Source organism: Apus apus, chromosome 3 (assembly GCF_020740795.1).
Source record: "Apus apus isolate bApuApu2 chromosome 3, bApuApu2.pri.cur, whole genome shotgun sequence".
In the NCBI taxonomy this organism is placed as follows: Eukaryota; Metazoa; Chordata; class Aves; order Apodiformes; family Apodidae; genus Apus; species Apus apus.
Genome location: NC_067284.1, coordinates 75,709,644 through 75,724,876, shown reverse-complemented (window position 1 = coordinate 75,724,876; position 15,233 = coordinate 75,709,644). Strand labels below are relative to the sequence as shown.

The window sequence follows — 15,233 nt, the reverse complement described above, 5'->3', positions numbered from 1 at the left end:
TCACCAGCCCTTCCCACCTGTGCTTATGCATCTTCCCACTTTCCTGGCTCACACCTCAGCAATTTCATTGTTGCCCAAAAAGCATAGGTACAGTCTCTTCATCCTCAGGCTGAGGTTGTCCTAACTTCTGTAGATGGCTGTGTCTCTAACATGGGTATTACCAAGTCACAATTTGCTGTCCATTTACACAGGTAGTCATCTATTTTCCAAGGCATTTTAAGGAAACTGCTAGAGTTGAAGGACTGCGACTACTTCTGGAATGCAAAATGGTGAGCTCTGCTAGAAATCTTGTGAAAACTTACAAAAAGCTACTCATATTTTAATAGCTCTGGCATAAGATTCAGATAGCAGTCGTAAACACCTGTGTTATTTTATTGTAGTAATGATCAATTCTAACACTTCCTGTCTCAGTGCGTATTCTTTAGAAGACAGCTCCCTGAAAAAAATCACAGCCCCTAGATTAAACTTCTGTTTCTTTCAACAGCTGTCCAAAATCCTAATTGAATAATACATTTCTATGCTTTATCTAATTGAAGGCCAGATACCATTGAACTGAAGTCATCAATACTCCACACAAGTACAGGCATCTGCTTGCATAAAACAACTTGCTTTCTTGGCTCCTTATCCTTGAGTTCTTTGGACCTGGACCAGTCTCATTATGAGGTGTGTTACAAGTGTAGCAAGTTGTAAAAAGAAATACCATTTCTTGATTGCCATTCTCTTTGTGACAAAGAAGATAAATTGTAAAATTTTTATTGCAAAATATTAAAATAAATTACATTTTACAAAGACTTAGCAAATATTTACATACAGTGTGATTCCAGTGACAATCAGCAACAAAGAACAGACAGACAGGCACATTATGGAGTGATAAGACTCGAAACTGTACAAACTTCAAAAGCCATATGAAAGACAAGCTAATATTTTTAAAAGGTAAATCCATCACAAATGGAATAAATCCCATGAGGCACAAAAATTACAAGTCTAGAACAGAGTTCTTGATTCTTTTTTTTTCTAGGTCAACAGACTTGTATATTGCTTTTTGCTCTCCTCATCAGTGATGCTTGTCTGTCTCTACACATACTCTCCCAGATCAACTGGAGAAAAAGAATAAATCTCAACATATACAACTGTGTGACCATGGATCTGTTAATCAGTCTATGGTTTTATTTCTGCATGTTTTGTGACATCCATTGCCAGCAACAGATTCACAAATTATTAGTTCAGGAAAATTTAATACACCACTTCTTGTTATTTCCTTAGCGACTTCGTACCAGTGTATCAGATGCGTTCAACTGCCTGCTGTGAGATATGTATCTGAAAACTGTGTCCTTCTGGTAAAAATAGGCTTCAATAGCACATGATAAGACCAAGAAGTGTCACAATGTTGTCATGAAGGATGGGATCACATAGTCTTCAGTACTTATAAGGGCTTTTATAGGAATATACTTTTGCTGTCACAGTTCGGGATTAATATTTTTTTAAATTTTTTAAAGTATTGGCTCATCTTGGCAAAATACATTTCTGTTGTGAAAGTGGACTCATGCTTCACACAATGTGACTGGAAATACCATCTAGTTGTAGGCAATAGCTAGTAAGAAAAGTTTCCACTTCTATTTCATCCCTTCCTTACATGTGCTTTTAAGCTTTTTGATTCTTCTTTCATAAAAATTCCCTTTCCTCTCTTTCCAATATGAGATCTGTCTCACCTATAAACCTAACTCCACAGCATTAGAAGAGCTGTTAACATTATTGGTTAACCAAATGGAATCTTTCATGGCATCCAAAAGAAAGTGTTTCCAGGTTGACCAAATAACTCAAATAACTAGAAGACCTTACTAGGTAGAGCTGGGGAGTTCAATCAGAGGCACTTTTGGGGGTGAATAGTTCAAAATTCAGTCTGGACACCCATCTAACTCACTACATGAGGGCAGAAAAAAACATTAATTTAGATCCCCCAGGCAGCTGCTTTTCTCAATATATGGAAGACAGGCAGGCAAAAAGCTGTCTTGCTTAGCACTTCAGCAGTTCTGAGATGGCACCATCATTTCAAAAACCCTGGGAAATGGTTCAACTTTTTGGAGAGAGCCAGTATGAAAGCTATGCACCGACTAAACCTCTCCAAAACATGAAAACCAAATAGGGCTTAACAAGACCAATTGTGTTGGCCCCTGTGTAGAAATGATTTTTTTTCCTTGTTGTAGGATTACACTAAGGCACATGGTGGGATGTCATGAGGACAGTTTTGTGAGGTGTGATCATGTTTCACAAAAAAAAAGCAGGGACACGGTACTTTGTTTTAATAAATTTTAACTATTATTTTATATCCCATGATACTTATTATGCAGAATTATAGTCTATGCTGACTACACTGGGAAAGGCCAGAGAGCCACATCAACTTGATAATATGAAACAGATCCCATCCATTCTCAGCTCTGGCGTTTAAGTGCACTTCACTACAGAGAATGGAGAGTCTGGGTTCCAGTGTGCAACATCCCCTCCCAAACAAAGCAGCCAAGCCAAGTGTCTGGGTTATATTATTTCTGTATTAAAGAGAAACTTATCTTTTTTTTTTTTTTTTCAAATGAAGATTGGTCCATGCTTTTCCACTTCATATGCTTTCAGCAAGCCTTTTTTCTCCTCACCATCCTGTAGATTTCTGTCACCAAAGCTTTGAACTTGGCATCAATAACGGAAGACAAGTTGGAGGACAACAAAAGCTACTGAGTGCTTTCTCATTTTCTTTTAAGCTAATGTGCATTTTTTTAAAACAAATCCAAAAAAAGAGAAGTCTAGACTTGCTACACAAGCATCCTGTGTATCATGTATAGTCTTACCTACCATTCCTTACAGTTACAAGCTATAGCTGATAACCACAACCCTTCAGATATATAGAAATACTTGAAAGGCTTGGAGGAATTTTGAAACAATGGGGGTGGGGATGTCTATTAGAAGTAAATCTGAATTATCTCTATAGGGCCTCCCCATCTTTCCTGCCAGATACAAGTTAAATTCATCAACCAACCTCTGCTCCAAATAGCAGTAATACAACAAAATTTTATTTCAAACTAGAATTCCTCTTCAGTGTTTTTATCATAAAATTGAGATTAACTACCAAATCAAATTATGTTGATTCCACATTTTTCCCAGTACAACAGAGTTGGCCCTAGCCTTGTGTTCACTTTCAATTGAAAAAAAAAAAAAAAAAAGTCATGTATGTGGAAAATTCTGAAAAGAAATGAGTAGACAGTCCCTTGTTTCACAGTAGATGACTTCAAAAACTTTCCATCAACAGGCTGTCCACCCAGAGTGCCAGTTTCCCAGATGTCCTCCTTCTTCTGTGGAACAGGCCAGCAATTGAAGCTGCAGCCAATATTTGCAGTTATTAGAAATATCTAGTAATTCAAGATTAGCATTGCAAGATTCCATATGCTCTGCTTACAGAGCTAGTAAGTCTGCCAGCACTACACCAAAAATGAGAATAAGACAACTTTTAACTATTCACTGAACTTTAGAAACTTTCAGACATACTGGAATTACTTAAATACTGTAAAACTAAACAGAACAACAGAACTTGATATGTTAAGGTTCAAAGGCTTTGGCTATTTTGTGTTCCAAGTATATTGGATACAACTGAAGTCAATTCCTTTTGCCAACATGTAATCAAGAAGCCTCATTGGAAAGAGTTGTCATGGTTAACACACAGATACGGAAAAAGAAAGAAAAATACAACCATGGTATAATTTTCTTTGCAGCCAAAACTATTTGGACATAAATGTTATGAAGATACATACTTCCTTCGCAGTGAGAAGCCCATCTCCAAGCCAAAAGATAATACTTTCAGGAGCTTAGAGACTAAGTTTCTTCTTAAAAGGGCCTTATGGCCTGAAGTCACTTGATTACATCTCCATTTGCCCAAGATTTGACATTGCCCAGCTTTCTTGAAAGTAGGATTGAATAACCATTGTATACGCACATAGGTCATACTTTAAAACAAAACAAATAAGTCTAATCAACTGTTTCAAAAATTATCTCTCATTCAAGTCTAGTCTGAAGTACCAAGGCAGGGAGGAACATCAAATAACAATACTGATTGACACACTGCACAGCTCAGCAGCAGTGCTACAGGTCCCTTCTGACAGGCCTTAGAGCATTTGGAGAATCTGTGCCTCCCAAGGTGTTTTTTTGCCTCAGAAGAACAGTGTCGATCAAACTTCACCTGTACATAGACACAAGGTTCATTCAAGTATTTCCTCTAGGAAACGGACAGTGGAAGGACACTTTCAATGTTAAAAAAGTTCATTGCACCCTGCTTGTGCTCACATATGCTTTGATTAATACCTCTTCCAGTCACTTCATACCAGTTATGGGGCTGATGTGCAGTTTAGCAGCGCAATTGGTGAGCTTCATCCCAGATGATTCTTCCTTCTTAGAGGGCTCCTTCTCAATCCATTCCTTTGGAATTCTTTATTTATGAAATTACAGTTCAGTATAATTTGACAAGCACTGACATATTCTAGACAGGTGTTTCAGATGCTTCCTCCTCGGTCTGCCAGCACAGCTCAGCTCAGATCTGTGTGTCCCGGTATTCCATCTAAAATTTTTCATTAAGAACAACTAGTGGTTGCACCATTATTATTTTTGTTATAACAACTTTAAAATGGGCAACTTCTAAGAAAAAAAGCAAACTCCTCTTTTTCATTTGTAATCAAGGCAAGATTCAAATCCAGGTTTTCAGAGGTGAAAGGCTAATGGAGTAACCGAACACGTTTGATGCCCAAAACAGTCTCTTTGCAACAGTACAGTTACACTCCCAAACTAATTCCTCAATGAAATGCATAAACACAGAGCAGGTCCAGTGTATTAACTAGTCTTTTCTTTCCTACTTTGTACAAGAACCATAAAATCCCAAGTAGGAACAGAACTTAAAATTCAACTGTTATTTTACAAATTTTTCAGATAAGCAAACTTGATGGGCTCAGAAAACAACTTAGAATGGGAAAAGGACACTGGAATTTATTAGTTTGGGCCTTGCTTTTGTTTTCAAAGAGACAGGAGAAGTTGCAAAAATGTGCTTTTCTCCTTGCTCTGTTACTTTGTTCATTATGCACCGACCACTTTCGAAAACCATTGTAAAACATGCTTCACGTTGCAGCCTTCACATTGCTTACTGTATTATATTCATTCATCAGTTGTTCATAAGGCACAGAAAGTTCTAGCTCGTTATTGGTAAAGGTAGATTCATCAGAGGATGGGAATTTTACCAGTTTTTTTGCAGTTTCAGATTCCTCTGTGAGATTATCATCCAAGGAGGATTTTGATGTTTCCTCATCATCTGACGTATCTTCCTCTTCACCATCATCTTCATTTACAAATGTTATATTGGCATTCTCAAATATTAAGGGTCGATAGTCTCTGGAATCCCACACTTCACCTTCTTCCTCACTAATCCTGTCAAGCTGGTTTACAAACATGGTTCCTTCCAGAGGGCTGTCTCCAATATGCTTATCATGCAGGGGTCTCAGTACATGACCATTCTGTATGTCCAGGGAAGTCTCACTGTACTCAAATGACTCTGTCTTTGTGTAAGTCACCTGAGCATCTATACTGGCATTCTGCATATTTTGTTTGGCATTTTCTACTTTAATAATTAGGTCATTGTTTGTCTTCAGGGCCTTCTTCCCAATTTGCTTAATAAGATCATTGTAGGTCTCTTCCTTCTTTGAAAGGAAGCTGAAGATGTTGACATCCTTTGATGTACCCATTTGAAGGGGTTTTTTAGACCGAGGATGACTGTCAAATGACTCTTTTCTTTTTTTCCTCCGTTTCTTGATTGCTTTGTGGACTTCCACAAACATACTGACCTTCCAGTTAACAAAGAGTGAAAGCCACGCTAGTCCCAGATAGATCCATAACTCCACAAAATATCTGTAAAGGGCATGATAATTTGCATCTGGATTTACACCTACAAAGAATTAAAAACAAGACCATTACTGAAAGAGGACTCACAGTTGATAAACTTTTGACATTACGACCCTGGGAATTACTCCCTTCTACAATAACACAGCCCAGTTGCTTGAGCACTGCTCTGAGAGTGGTAAGTAGGGATCTGAAACTCTTTGGATGGAAAAAGTTGATTTCAGGTCTTCCCCTTCTTGGCTGCATGTATTATGACCACTAGATTACAACATCAAACGGAAGCATATTTATCCTTTCCTTGTAAGCGATAAAAGTGAACTTCTTCCTCTTTAAGAATTCCACAACTTCTCCCTGACATTGAGGTTTGGATATAGGTACCTTCTTCGAGGAAAAGTTTTAGAATTCCACTTATGTAGACCACCTTCAAAGCCCTGAACAAAGCAGTGGATTTTAGAGAAAGTGAGGATTTAGGAAGGACACTCCAATATGCTCAGCATTTCCTGTTGACTAGTTCAAGACAGCTGCACAGAGAGCATTGTCCATTACTTATGTACCCTGCTTAAGGGCATCACACCTTCAAAGGCCATCAGCTGAGGCTAAATCAGCAAAAGGACGCCACTCTTGCTTTGCTGGCTTGAAAGGCATTTTGTTTAGTCTTATGTGGGGGGAGAGAAGACGGACCGTTCCCCACAGCTTTCATGGTGGGTAACTTCTGGTCTGAAATAGGGACCTGGGACACCTGAAAGAGCTACAACTCCAGAATTTCCCTCCCAATTTAGTCCATTAAAGGCCTTAGGTACCTAAACTAAGATTAAAGAGCCTGTTCTAGTCCACTAGATCAGTACCCAGCTCTGACTGAATCTTCCATTCAGAAGAATGTTTTAGAAAAGCTTAGAGATCACCTTTTTGAGTTAAGAGTTTGGAAGTAGAATTGACACACTGTGCAGCTAGTGAAATAAATGAATAAAATACAATTACTGACCAGCAACAAAATCTCCAAATCCTATGGTGGTGATAGTGATGAATGAGAAATAGAGGCCTTCAATGTAATCCCATCCTTCAGTCACCATAAAGACAAAGGGAGGAATAACCAGATGGACCAGGACACCCCAAACAATGAAAATAGCTGTGCATGTAATTTGTGCTTTCCTCTGTAAAGAAAGAAGAAAAAAGTCAGGGAAAGATCTCCACATTTTCTTTTCCCATCCATGGCACGAAGCATCATTTCACTGTATCAGACATTTCAGAGTTTTTTGGTAACAGTTAATCAGCCATAACTAAAACTACCTAATTGATATAAATACACAACTAGTTGTTTTTTTTTTTAATGCAGAAATCACTATTCTTACAACCACTCACTCAAACAGGATTATTTCCTCCTGTTTTTCTCTCATACCTTTGAAAAGTTTAAGGAGTTCCTGATATTTTTAGAAATAGGCATAGGAAACAGACAGCACTCTAGTCTAAAAAGCACCTATAACTCTGATTTTCCTTTTGTTCATTTAAGAATAGAAAATTCACAAGTGTTTAAGAGGCTCCTCTCCTATTTATGCCTCCTACTCTTTGCCACTCATGTAAACTCTGCACAAAGCTACAAACACATGCGTTTCACCATAGTTTTCTGTACTTTCCATCAGAAACTACAAAACAAATAAAAAACCCAACCAACAAAAAAACACCACCAAAAAAGCCAACAAAAAACCACAAACAAAAACCCATAAGCTGGTAACTCAGAACAAACCACTATTTTCCAGTTGGTTCACTGCACAGCAGGAAGTACTCATGCTAGCATAGAAGCAGGTGGGAACAAAGCAGGACAGCTTATTTCAGTGCCAGAAGAGCTTGCATGGAATGTCTGTGAAGTGGAGCCTCACCTACATTTGTTCTACAGATTTCTAATACAAGGAGATACACATGTCTCCATAGAAGCTGCAAGACCTGTATTTAGTATGAAAGGTTTCTATAATATCTTATTTTGCTAAAACTTCTCATAGTACTAACCTATCAGACCCAATCCCCCTTTCAGTTACTTCTATGCAACACCATTTGAGAAAATTCATATTTGTGCAAGTGTTTATTCAGCAAGATTAGCAGGTAAGTTAAGAAGTACAAGCTTAATTCATTCATCAAAAATACACAGCACAAGGGTAAACAAGAGAGGGGCTTACCAGGCTTACTCCTCTTTTTGTCAGAAACTGGCCCAGCCTCTTGGCACGTCCTCCAAAGAACTTCCCCAGAGCACTAATCCATGTCAAACAGAGAGGAACTCCAAAGAGCCCATAAAATATGCAGAAGAGACGCCCAGAGGGTGTCTTTGGAGAAACATTTCCGTAACCTAAAAACAAAGGGATAAGTATGTGCATGGTCTGTTCTTGTTGCAGAAAATTCAAGGCAATTCTCCCTATGTACCAAACAACATTGCATGGGCTTCTGCTGTATTACTTCCTCATCTATGAGAGCTGCTGATCTTCTGAATCTGGATACCTTCCAAATATACTCTAGCAAACATGTGTTCCATTAATGCAGGCTGAGATAATTGCTGCATTTTAAGTGTTTCCTAGGTTTTGTGCAACTTTTTCTTGAAAAGATGAGACAAACATTAAATAAAGCTCCTCCTGATATGATTCGCCAACCTTGAGCAGCACTGATAAAAACTTGATTGAATTAATTTTATAGAAGAAAATCTCAAAATTCACCCTGAAGCTCGCTTCCATATGTCAAAGATCCACTATATACATTTAGCTTGTGACCTTGTACATCTCCAGAGTAAGAAAGTTTGTGACTTAAGTGCAAGGCGAGTTGTGACATGGCAAGGTATTTCAACTGAATTTAGTTCTTTGCTGGTCACAGAACCCAACAGGGCTTTACCAACTCAGGCTCTAAAATCAGCAGACTATTTTCTGAACTTCTGGCAGACCTTTCTTATTTAGGTGTGTTCCTGACTTTAACTTTTTGTCAGATGTTATAATATAATCTGGATGTTACGAGTCTCAAATAATAAAGAAAATCAGAGTACTGCATACAGTTGAATAGTAAGACTTCCATTTCTGTACACCTCCAGCCTTCGCTGGTTATTTTGCATTCCTGGGGTTGTTTTTGCATTATAAGTGTAGCAACACTGTGTGGCAAAGATTTTTCTATAAAAGCCAAAGGCAGATGATGTTGAACTCTGAAAATCTGTATATCTAAGAAGGAAGAAGTCTTTCAGTGCAGAGGGTTTTACAAACACAAATCAGTAGTGAGATTTAGAAGATAACACTTGTTCTACTTTGCCTTCATCAGGAGAAGATAGATAAAAGTCTAGATAGTCCTGTGAGCCAAGAACACTGGTAAATCAGTAGCTTAAGAGGATGCATGTGAGTAACAGGTCAGCTATACAAAACTCTCATAATCACATACCTTAATTATTAATTGGCCTTATGGAATGTTTTGTAATATTTTTCTTTGGGGATTTTATTATTTGGCATTTAAGTGCACAACTTAATGGAAGTGGAATGATCCCAGTCATTCATAACAGCACCTTGAATTTGTTAGTTACTGGAAAGGCACACACTTCTCTTCAGTATACCCATGGAGAGAGTGCCAAAAAACCTGCATTTTTTCCCCTCTGCGAACCTGACACACAAATGTAAGAGTACAAACACACTAGAACATACAGAAGACTACAGTTAGGAAAGCTGACATAGTAGAAGACATACCGATTGTAGTGATCACAGTAGCAGCAAAGATCACAGCGTTAGGCCAGTTCCAGTTGTTGAAAGTATTGTTCCCAGTGATGGCAACGCCCTGTCCCGCAGCATTTGACACAACCTGTAAGAAAACAGTTTACAGTCATTCTTGGAAAATCCCAGCAGCCTGAAAAAGAAATGTGTCTGTCCCTCTCAGATTTCCCCCCTTTGTTCACGCTTTTAAAATAATTTGTTTTGTGAAGGCTAGCCTAGTCTACTCACTAACAACAATTTTGTTAAATATTAAAAACTTGCTTCACCTAAGTAATGCAGGTGCTCTGATTTTTTAATAGAAGGTTTTAATTAGATAAGCTTTTACTTGATTTACCAGTTTCACTCAAATGGATCTCTTCCAGAGACCAAACACACTCCTCCAGACTGAACGAGCATTTAACCTCCAGTGCAGTTCTTGACTGTAGTTTACTATTAGGGGCATCTTCAGAACTACTATCCATTTCAAAACACTGTTACATGCCTCAGCTTGACCTGGGTATGAGCAGGATGTCACAGAATCCTTGGCAAAGCCAGTGCGAATAATGTTAATTCACCTGCTGTCCCTGGCAAAGACAAATAATCTACAAGCCAATGTAAAACTGTACTTTTCAGCAAAGACAGACAAATTAACACTTCTCCAAAGTATTTCATGCAACAGGACTCTAATCTGGACCCTTTCTTATCCCATCTTTGAATCTAGTATGCAATGATTTACAATGTTTTAGGAAAGCAAGTGTAGTTATTGGCTTTTTCACAGATTCAAGAAGTCAATTTCTTAACATCTGTTCAGGTTTTCAGGTGCTCAAGAATTGTTAACCATCTTCACCTTTTTCGGGAAGCCTTTTGCAGGACAGGACTTGGAATGCCTAGCCTTCCCCTGTCTTGCCAGAATTAAGACTGTAGAAAATGCATTGATTAAAAAAAACCTTAATTAATATTTAGTGCAGAAAATCAAAGTTTCAGATCAAAACTATGCATCTTGCAAATTCTGACCTGCATTTCTACCTCCTTAAAGTGAAAAAGTAGAGGTATTTACAATATTCCTTCCTAGAAATCCCTAGTTATTTAAATCTTTGCTCTGTTGCATCATGTTGCAGTTAGTGTTCTCAGGTTACTCAGCTCTTCTTCCCCTTCAGTGTAAACTAACATTGTCAAGAGTTTTTTTCAGAGGCTACATCTGTGAGCAGTGAAGATATCTCCAAAAGCTGCTTCATAACACTATCCCACTTACTATGTGTTTCCCTCAGTAAGCGTTGAATGCAAAAAGTATCTTGAGCTAAATAGCTATATATGGAGGCAACTTTTTTTTTTTTAAATAAACATGACAGGTGAGGTTGATCTTAAATTAGTAAGAACTTAGAGGTACCTACAACAAACTCTTCCTCAACTCATCACCCGTTCCTTCCTTCCTACCTGATTAAGATCTGATCTTGGACCCAGCAGAGACTCAACACAAAGTTCAATCACTACTCAAAACATATACAAGTTAACACAGGTTTTAATTATTCCTGACTTATTACATATCACCACCCTCCTACTGTAATAAAAATGCCCTCAAAGTGAATGTATTGTGGATATACAAGATGCAAACAATTTAATTAAAAATGCACTTTCAACACACAAGCTATTATAGAAGATAAAAGGAGAAGCATTGAAAATGAATGAAAGTACAGAACTAGATGTTTCTCCTAGTGAACTCAATGTGTATGCAGTCTTTCCATAGCCTACAGGCTCTAGGTAGAAAAGGATACAGACATAGTTCTCACTGAGGCAGTGATTTTTCATAAGAAAGCAACATTGAAATGAGAAGTAACCCTAAAATGGGCAGGTCGAGAGCAGACAAGTAAACAGACAACACCAGCTCTTTCCAAAAGAAATATTTCAGGAAGCTACAATGGATCACGAGAGTTCAACGGAGTAGAGACCAAAGTAACTTCATCCATCTATGATTTCTGCTAGGGCTTGCAGATGAACTTCCTAAAAGTCCCAAAGAACATCCAAAGTACCTGATAGACACAAGCTTTATACTATTATCTGTGAAAAGATACCACAACTTTTTCCACTGCCCAGCAACACTGCACTAAATGTTCTATCAAACACCAGTTCTCCAGTCATTTTCCATGCTGCAAGTGCACTTGGATATTTTTCTTAATTGTTATTTCCTCACAGAGCAACTGATCTCATAGAGACTCACTGAAGTATTCATTTCCATTGTCACTGGGCCATGATCTCATTGCATTACTCCACCTTCAGACCTGAGCTAATGAGCTCATTTTCTCAGTACATAGTTACTATAAGCTCCACCAACGTTTGAGGTCTAGAGGTGTGAAGGGGGCCTGGACCCAAGAGGAAGATGCTGCTGGGTTTAGTAGCACACAGCTGCCCTTCATACCTGGGCAGTTACCATTCTGGGGGAAAAATGGCCAGCCCTCAGAGCTATTATTTAGAGAACCACAGATCCTCTCCAGACAAAGCTACCACTCTTCGTATCCTTATTTGCACACAGCCATCACCCAGTAGGGCATAATCATCTATGATCTGTAGTCTAGTCTTCGAAGTTACCTTATGCCTGCAATAAGCCCGAATGTGCCTTGCCGCACACAATATATATCCCAGCTGCAGAAACAAAGATGGTCACAAAACATGCTTAGATAGCTCTGGTGCAGTGGGAACCATGTAGCTGCTTTCCAAGCAGCAGAACTCTTGCCCATACTGAAATAATTAAATATTTTGGTTTCAACAATCAAAGCGACTGGACACTAAACTGAACAGCAAACACAGGTTTTTTGCTTGGTAAATCTGTCAGGCAATCTCAGAAATGCCTTTATTTTCATATGCTAGGGTACAGAATGCCCAAATTGCCTATGCCACTTTTGCTAAACTACATAAAATTTGCTCTAAAAAGCCTTTGAATGGGAAAATAGGCAGCAAGGAAGAAGAAGGAAGATAAGTGTTCTTAATATCTTGAAAGATGTAATCTAGAAACTATCTTTTCAAGTATGCCCAAATTAAAAAACTCTGAATTTACACATCCCCTTAAACCCCGCTTCACAACAGTTTGTACTGATAGAGGAAGGGCTATTTTCAGTCAAATTACTTCTCTCCCTCACTCCCCACCATCCAAATTCTGCACTTTGGAACAAGAAAAGAACACCTAGAGTCCCCTGGAGCTACTGCTGACAGTACGCAGACTTGCATTTGCATAGGGAGATGTCAAATACGCATAAAACCAATACATATTCCAATGACATTAACACAAGTAGAACCTAGGTTGCTACCTGAACATAACGAAGTTGAGAATTTGCTCAATTTGCAGGTGCTTCCCCACAGTTCCTTCTATATTCCTCTATGAGTGCAGGGGGACAGCCTACCATCATGTCATGGGTGGCAAGGGAACTTCTGCTCAGACACCTCCTTCCCCTTTTTTCCTCACCAACCTCAGGATCTCCACTCCAGCACAGCACACCTCTCCATCTCAGTTCTTCCCCCTTTCCTCTCTCTGGTCTCATATGTCTAATCGCAGAGGCTTCTATTGTCTCTCTAATGGTTCAGCCCTGGCTACCTGAGCTGGGGGAGCTTTCAATAGCTTCTTACAGGAGCCAACCCTGGGGCCCCTCCCCATTACCAAAAAGCCCACCAAATCAAAACAGCACACTCAGATCCCTCTGAGCTTTCTCCAGGCTTAACAGGCCCAGGTCTCTCACCCTTTCCTCATGGGAAGACTGAAGCATCTTCTAGTTCCTTGATAACCTTAGTGACTCTTTGCTGGACAGGCTCCAGCATATCCCATGTCCCACTTCTATTGGGGAGCCCAGAACTGGATATAGTACTCCAGGTGTGGCCTCACCTTAACAGAGTAGAGGAGAAGGATCAATGCCCCCCTCCACCTGCTGGCAATGCTTTGCCTAATGCCTCCCAGGGTGCCTTTAGCCACCTTTACTTCGAGGGCACTTGCTGGCTGCTGCTCAACCTGATGTCCACCAGGTACCCCAGGTCGTTTTCTGCAAAGCTGTTTTTCAGTTAGGTGGCCCCCAGTGTGTACCGGTGGATGGATCTACATGTGGTTAGTGGTGTTACTCTAAGAGTTAGGGACAGCAAGAAAGCCGAGACACAGGTTTTGCATACCAAGCAGGAATAATTTGATATTTGGCCCAAAATCCTAGACACTTCAATAAGGATTAGTTGGGTCTGATAACAAGAAAGTAAGAAGGACTTCATGCAAAGGACATTTATAGCCAGACAGATAGGCCAGACTAAAGACACAAGACAATAAACAGACTATATAAACTAGTGCAACAGATCCTGCCCCACAGGCACCTTATTACATACAAGAACAGCCAGATATTGCTCAGTGCCAGGTCTCTTTTGAAGATGTTCTGGTTTCAGCCAGGATGATGCCACTTTTACTGATTTTTTTTTTTCCTTCAGTAAGCTTTATTTTAACTAGTAGCAGAGTGTTCCAACTCAGATTGGTAACAGTGGAATGTTTTTCTAACTGCTGGGTCTCCAAGGTCGCACCTTCACTCTGCCAACTCAGACACTACGGGAAGATCTGTCACACACACACACACACACACCCCCGTAGGAGGCTGAATTAGACAGACAGCAAAACTAGCCAGAGATATTCCATTCCATATATATACGTAAGCTCAAAGGAAGGTCAGAGATCACAGGAGACAATTTCCTTCCTGCTTCTTCCCCTCTCTTCCATCCATGACCAGTGTCTGGGGAGGACTCTGTCCATCCATCACCATCAACCTCCAGACTTGAACTCTCCTGACCCTCACCACTCTCTGCTTTTTCCAGCAGCAGTCCAGGACTTTTCAGGACTGTTGACAGCTCAAGAGATGCTGTGGGAGTTGCTGGGGGTGGGGGGAGGTGGGAAGCTGTTGCACATATCTGAACATATTTGTATATAATTTCTTTTTTTTTTGTATATATGTTTTTTATCATTATTGTTTTATTAAAGCTGTGTAGTTTAGTTTTCAATCCAGCCAAGTCTCCCTCTTTTTCTCTCTCCTTCCCTACCTGGGTGGGAGGGGGAGGGGATCAAGAGCATTGTTGTACGGTGACAGAAGAGGATAAAGCATCCCATGTTATTCAAGATACTCCCTGGAGATCTGACACAGAAGTCTAAGGGTAGTTTTAAGCTTCTCTCAGTGGTATGAATGATTCTTTTTTGAAAACTCTAAGTGTTTCTTCATAAGAAATGAGATGTAATTGAACTATTAAGCCCGAAATCAGAACTAGTGGCTTTCATTCTACTCTCAGAGAATTACCATGTGCATAAAGGACCGTCTCAGCTGGTTGCTGCATCAAAAACCAGAGGCCATTAAAGAAATAACTGATACATCCTTTCAAGACTGATAGGGTTTGTCACCACTTCTGACTCTGAAAGGACATGGAGTAATTTTGCTTCTTTCTCAAGTTATTTTAACCCAGGATGTAAACATTTAATGCACAGAAAAAACACTGAGAATTACAGATTTACCAAGTATTTCAGGGACCTTCCTACAAGGAATAAAGTTTCAACAGCAGTCTATTCTCACATTGACATCCAAATCCTTTATACAATTTGAAGAAAAGAGAAAA

At 39.3% G+C, this 15,233-nt stretch overlaps 1 protein-coding gene across 1 annotated transcript in view; it reads right to left on the bottom strand.

Annotated features, from left to right (window-relative positions):
* Positions 1-737: 737 nt before the first annotated feature.
* Positions 738-15,233, bottom strand: part of KCNK5 (potassium two pore domain channel subfamily K member 5) — a 36,338-nt gene continuing 21,842 nt past the window's right edge. The window contains exons 2-5 of the mRNA XM_051613331.1: positions 9,618-9,729; positions 8,088-8,254; positions 6,902-7,070; positions 738-5,965 (exon numbers count right to left, since the gene is read on the bottom strand). Of these exons, the coding sequence (XP_051469291.1) occupies positions 5,145-5,965; positions 6,902-7,070; positions 8,088-8,254; positions 9,618-9,729 (1,269 nt within the window). The 3' untranslated portion in view covers positions 738-5,144. The remainder of the gene's footprint in view (positions 5,966-6,901; positions 7,071-8,087; positions 8,255-9,617; positions 9,730-15,233) is intronic.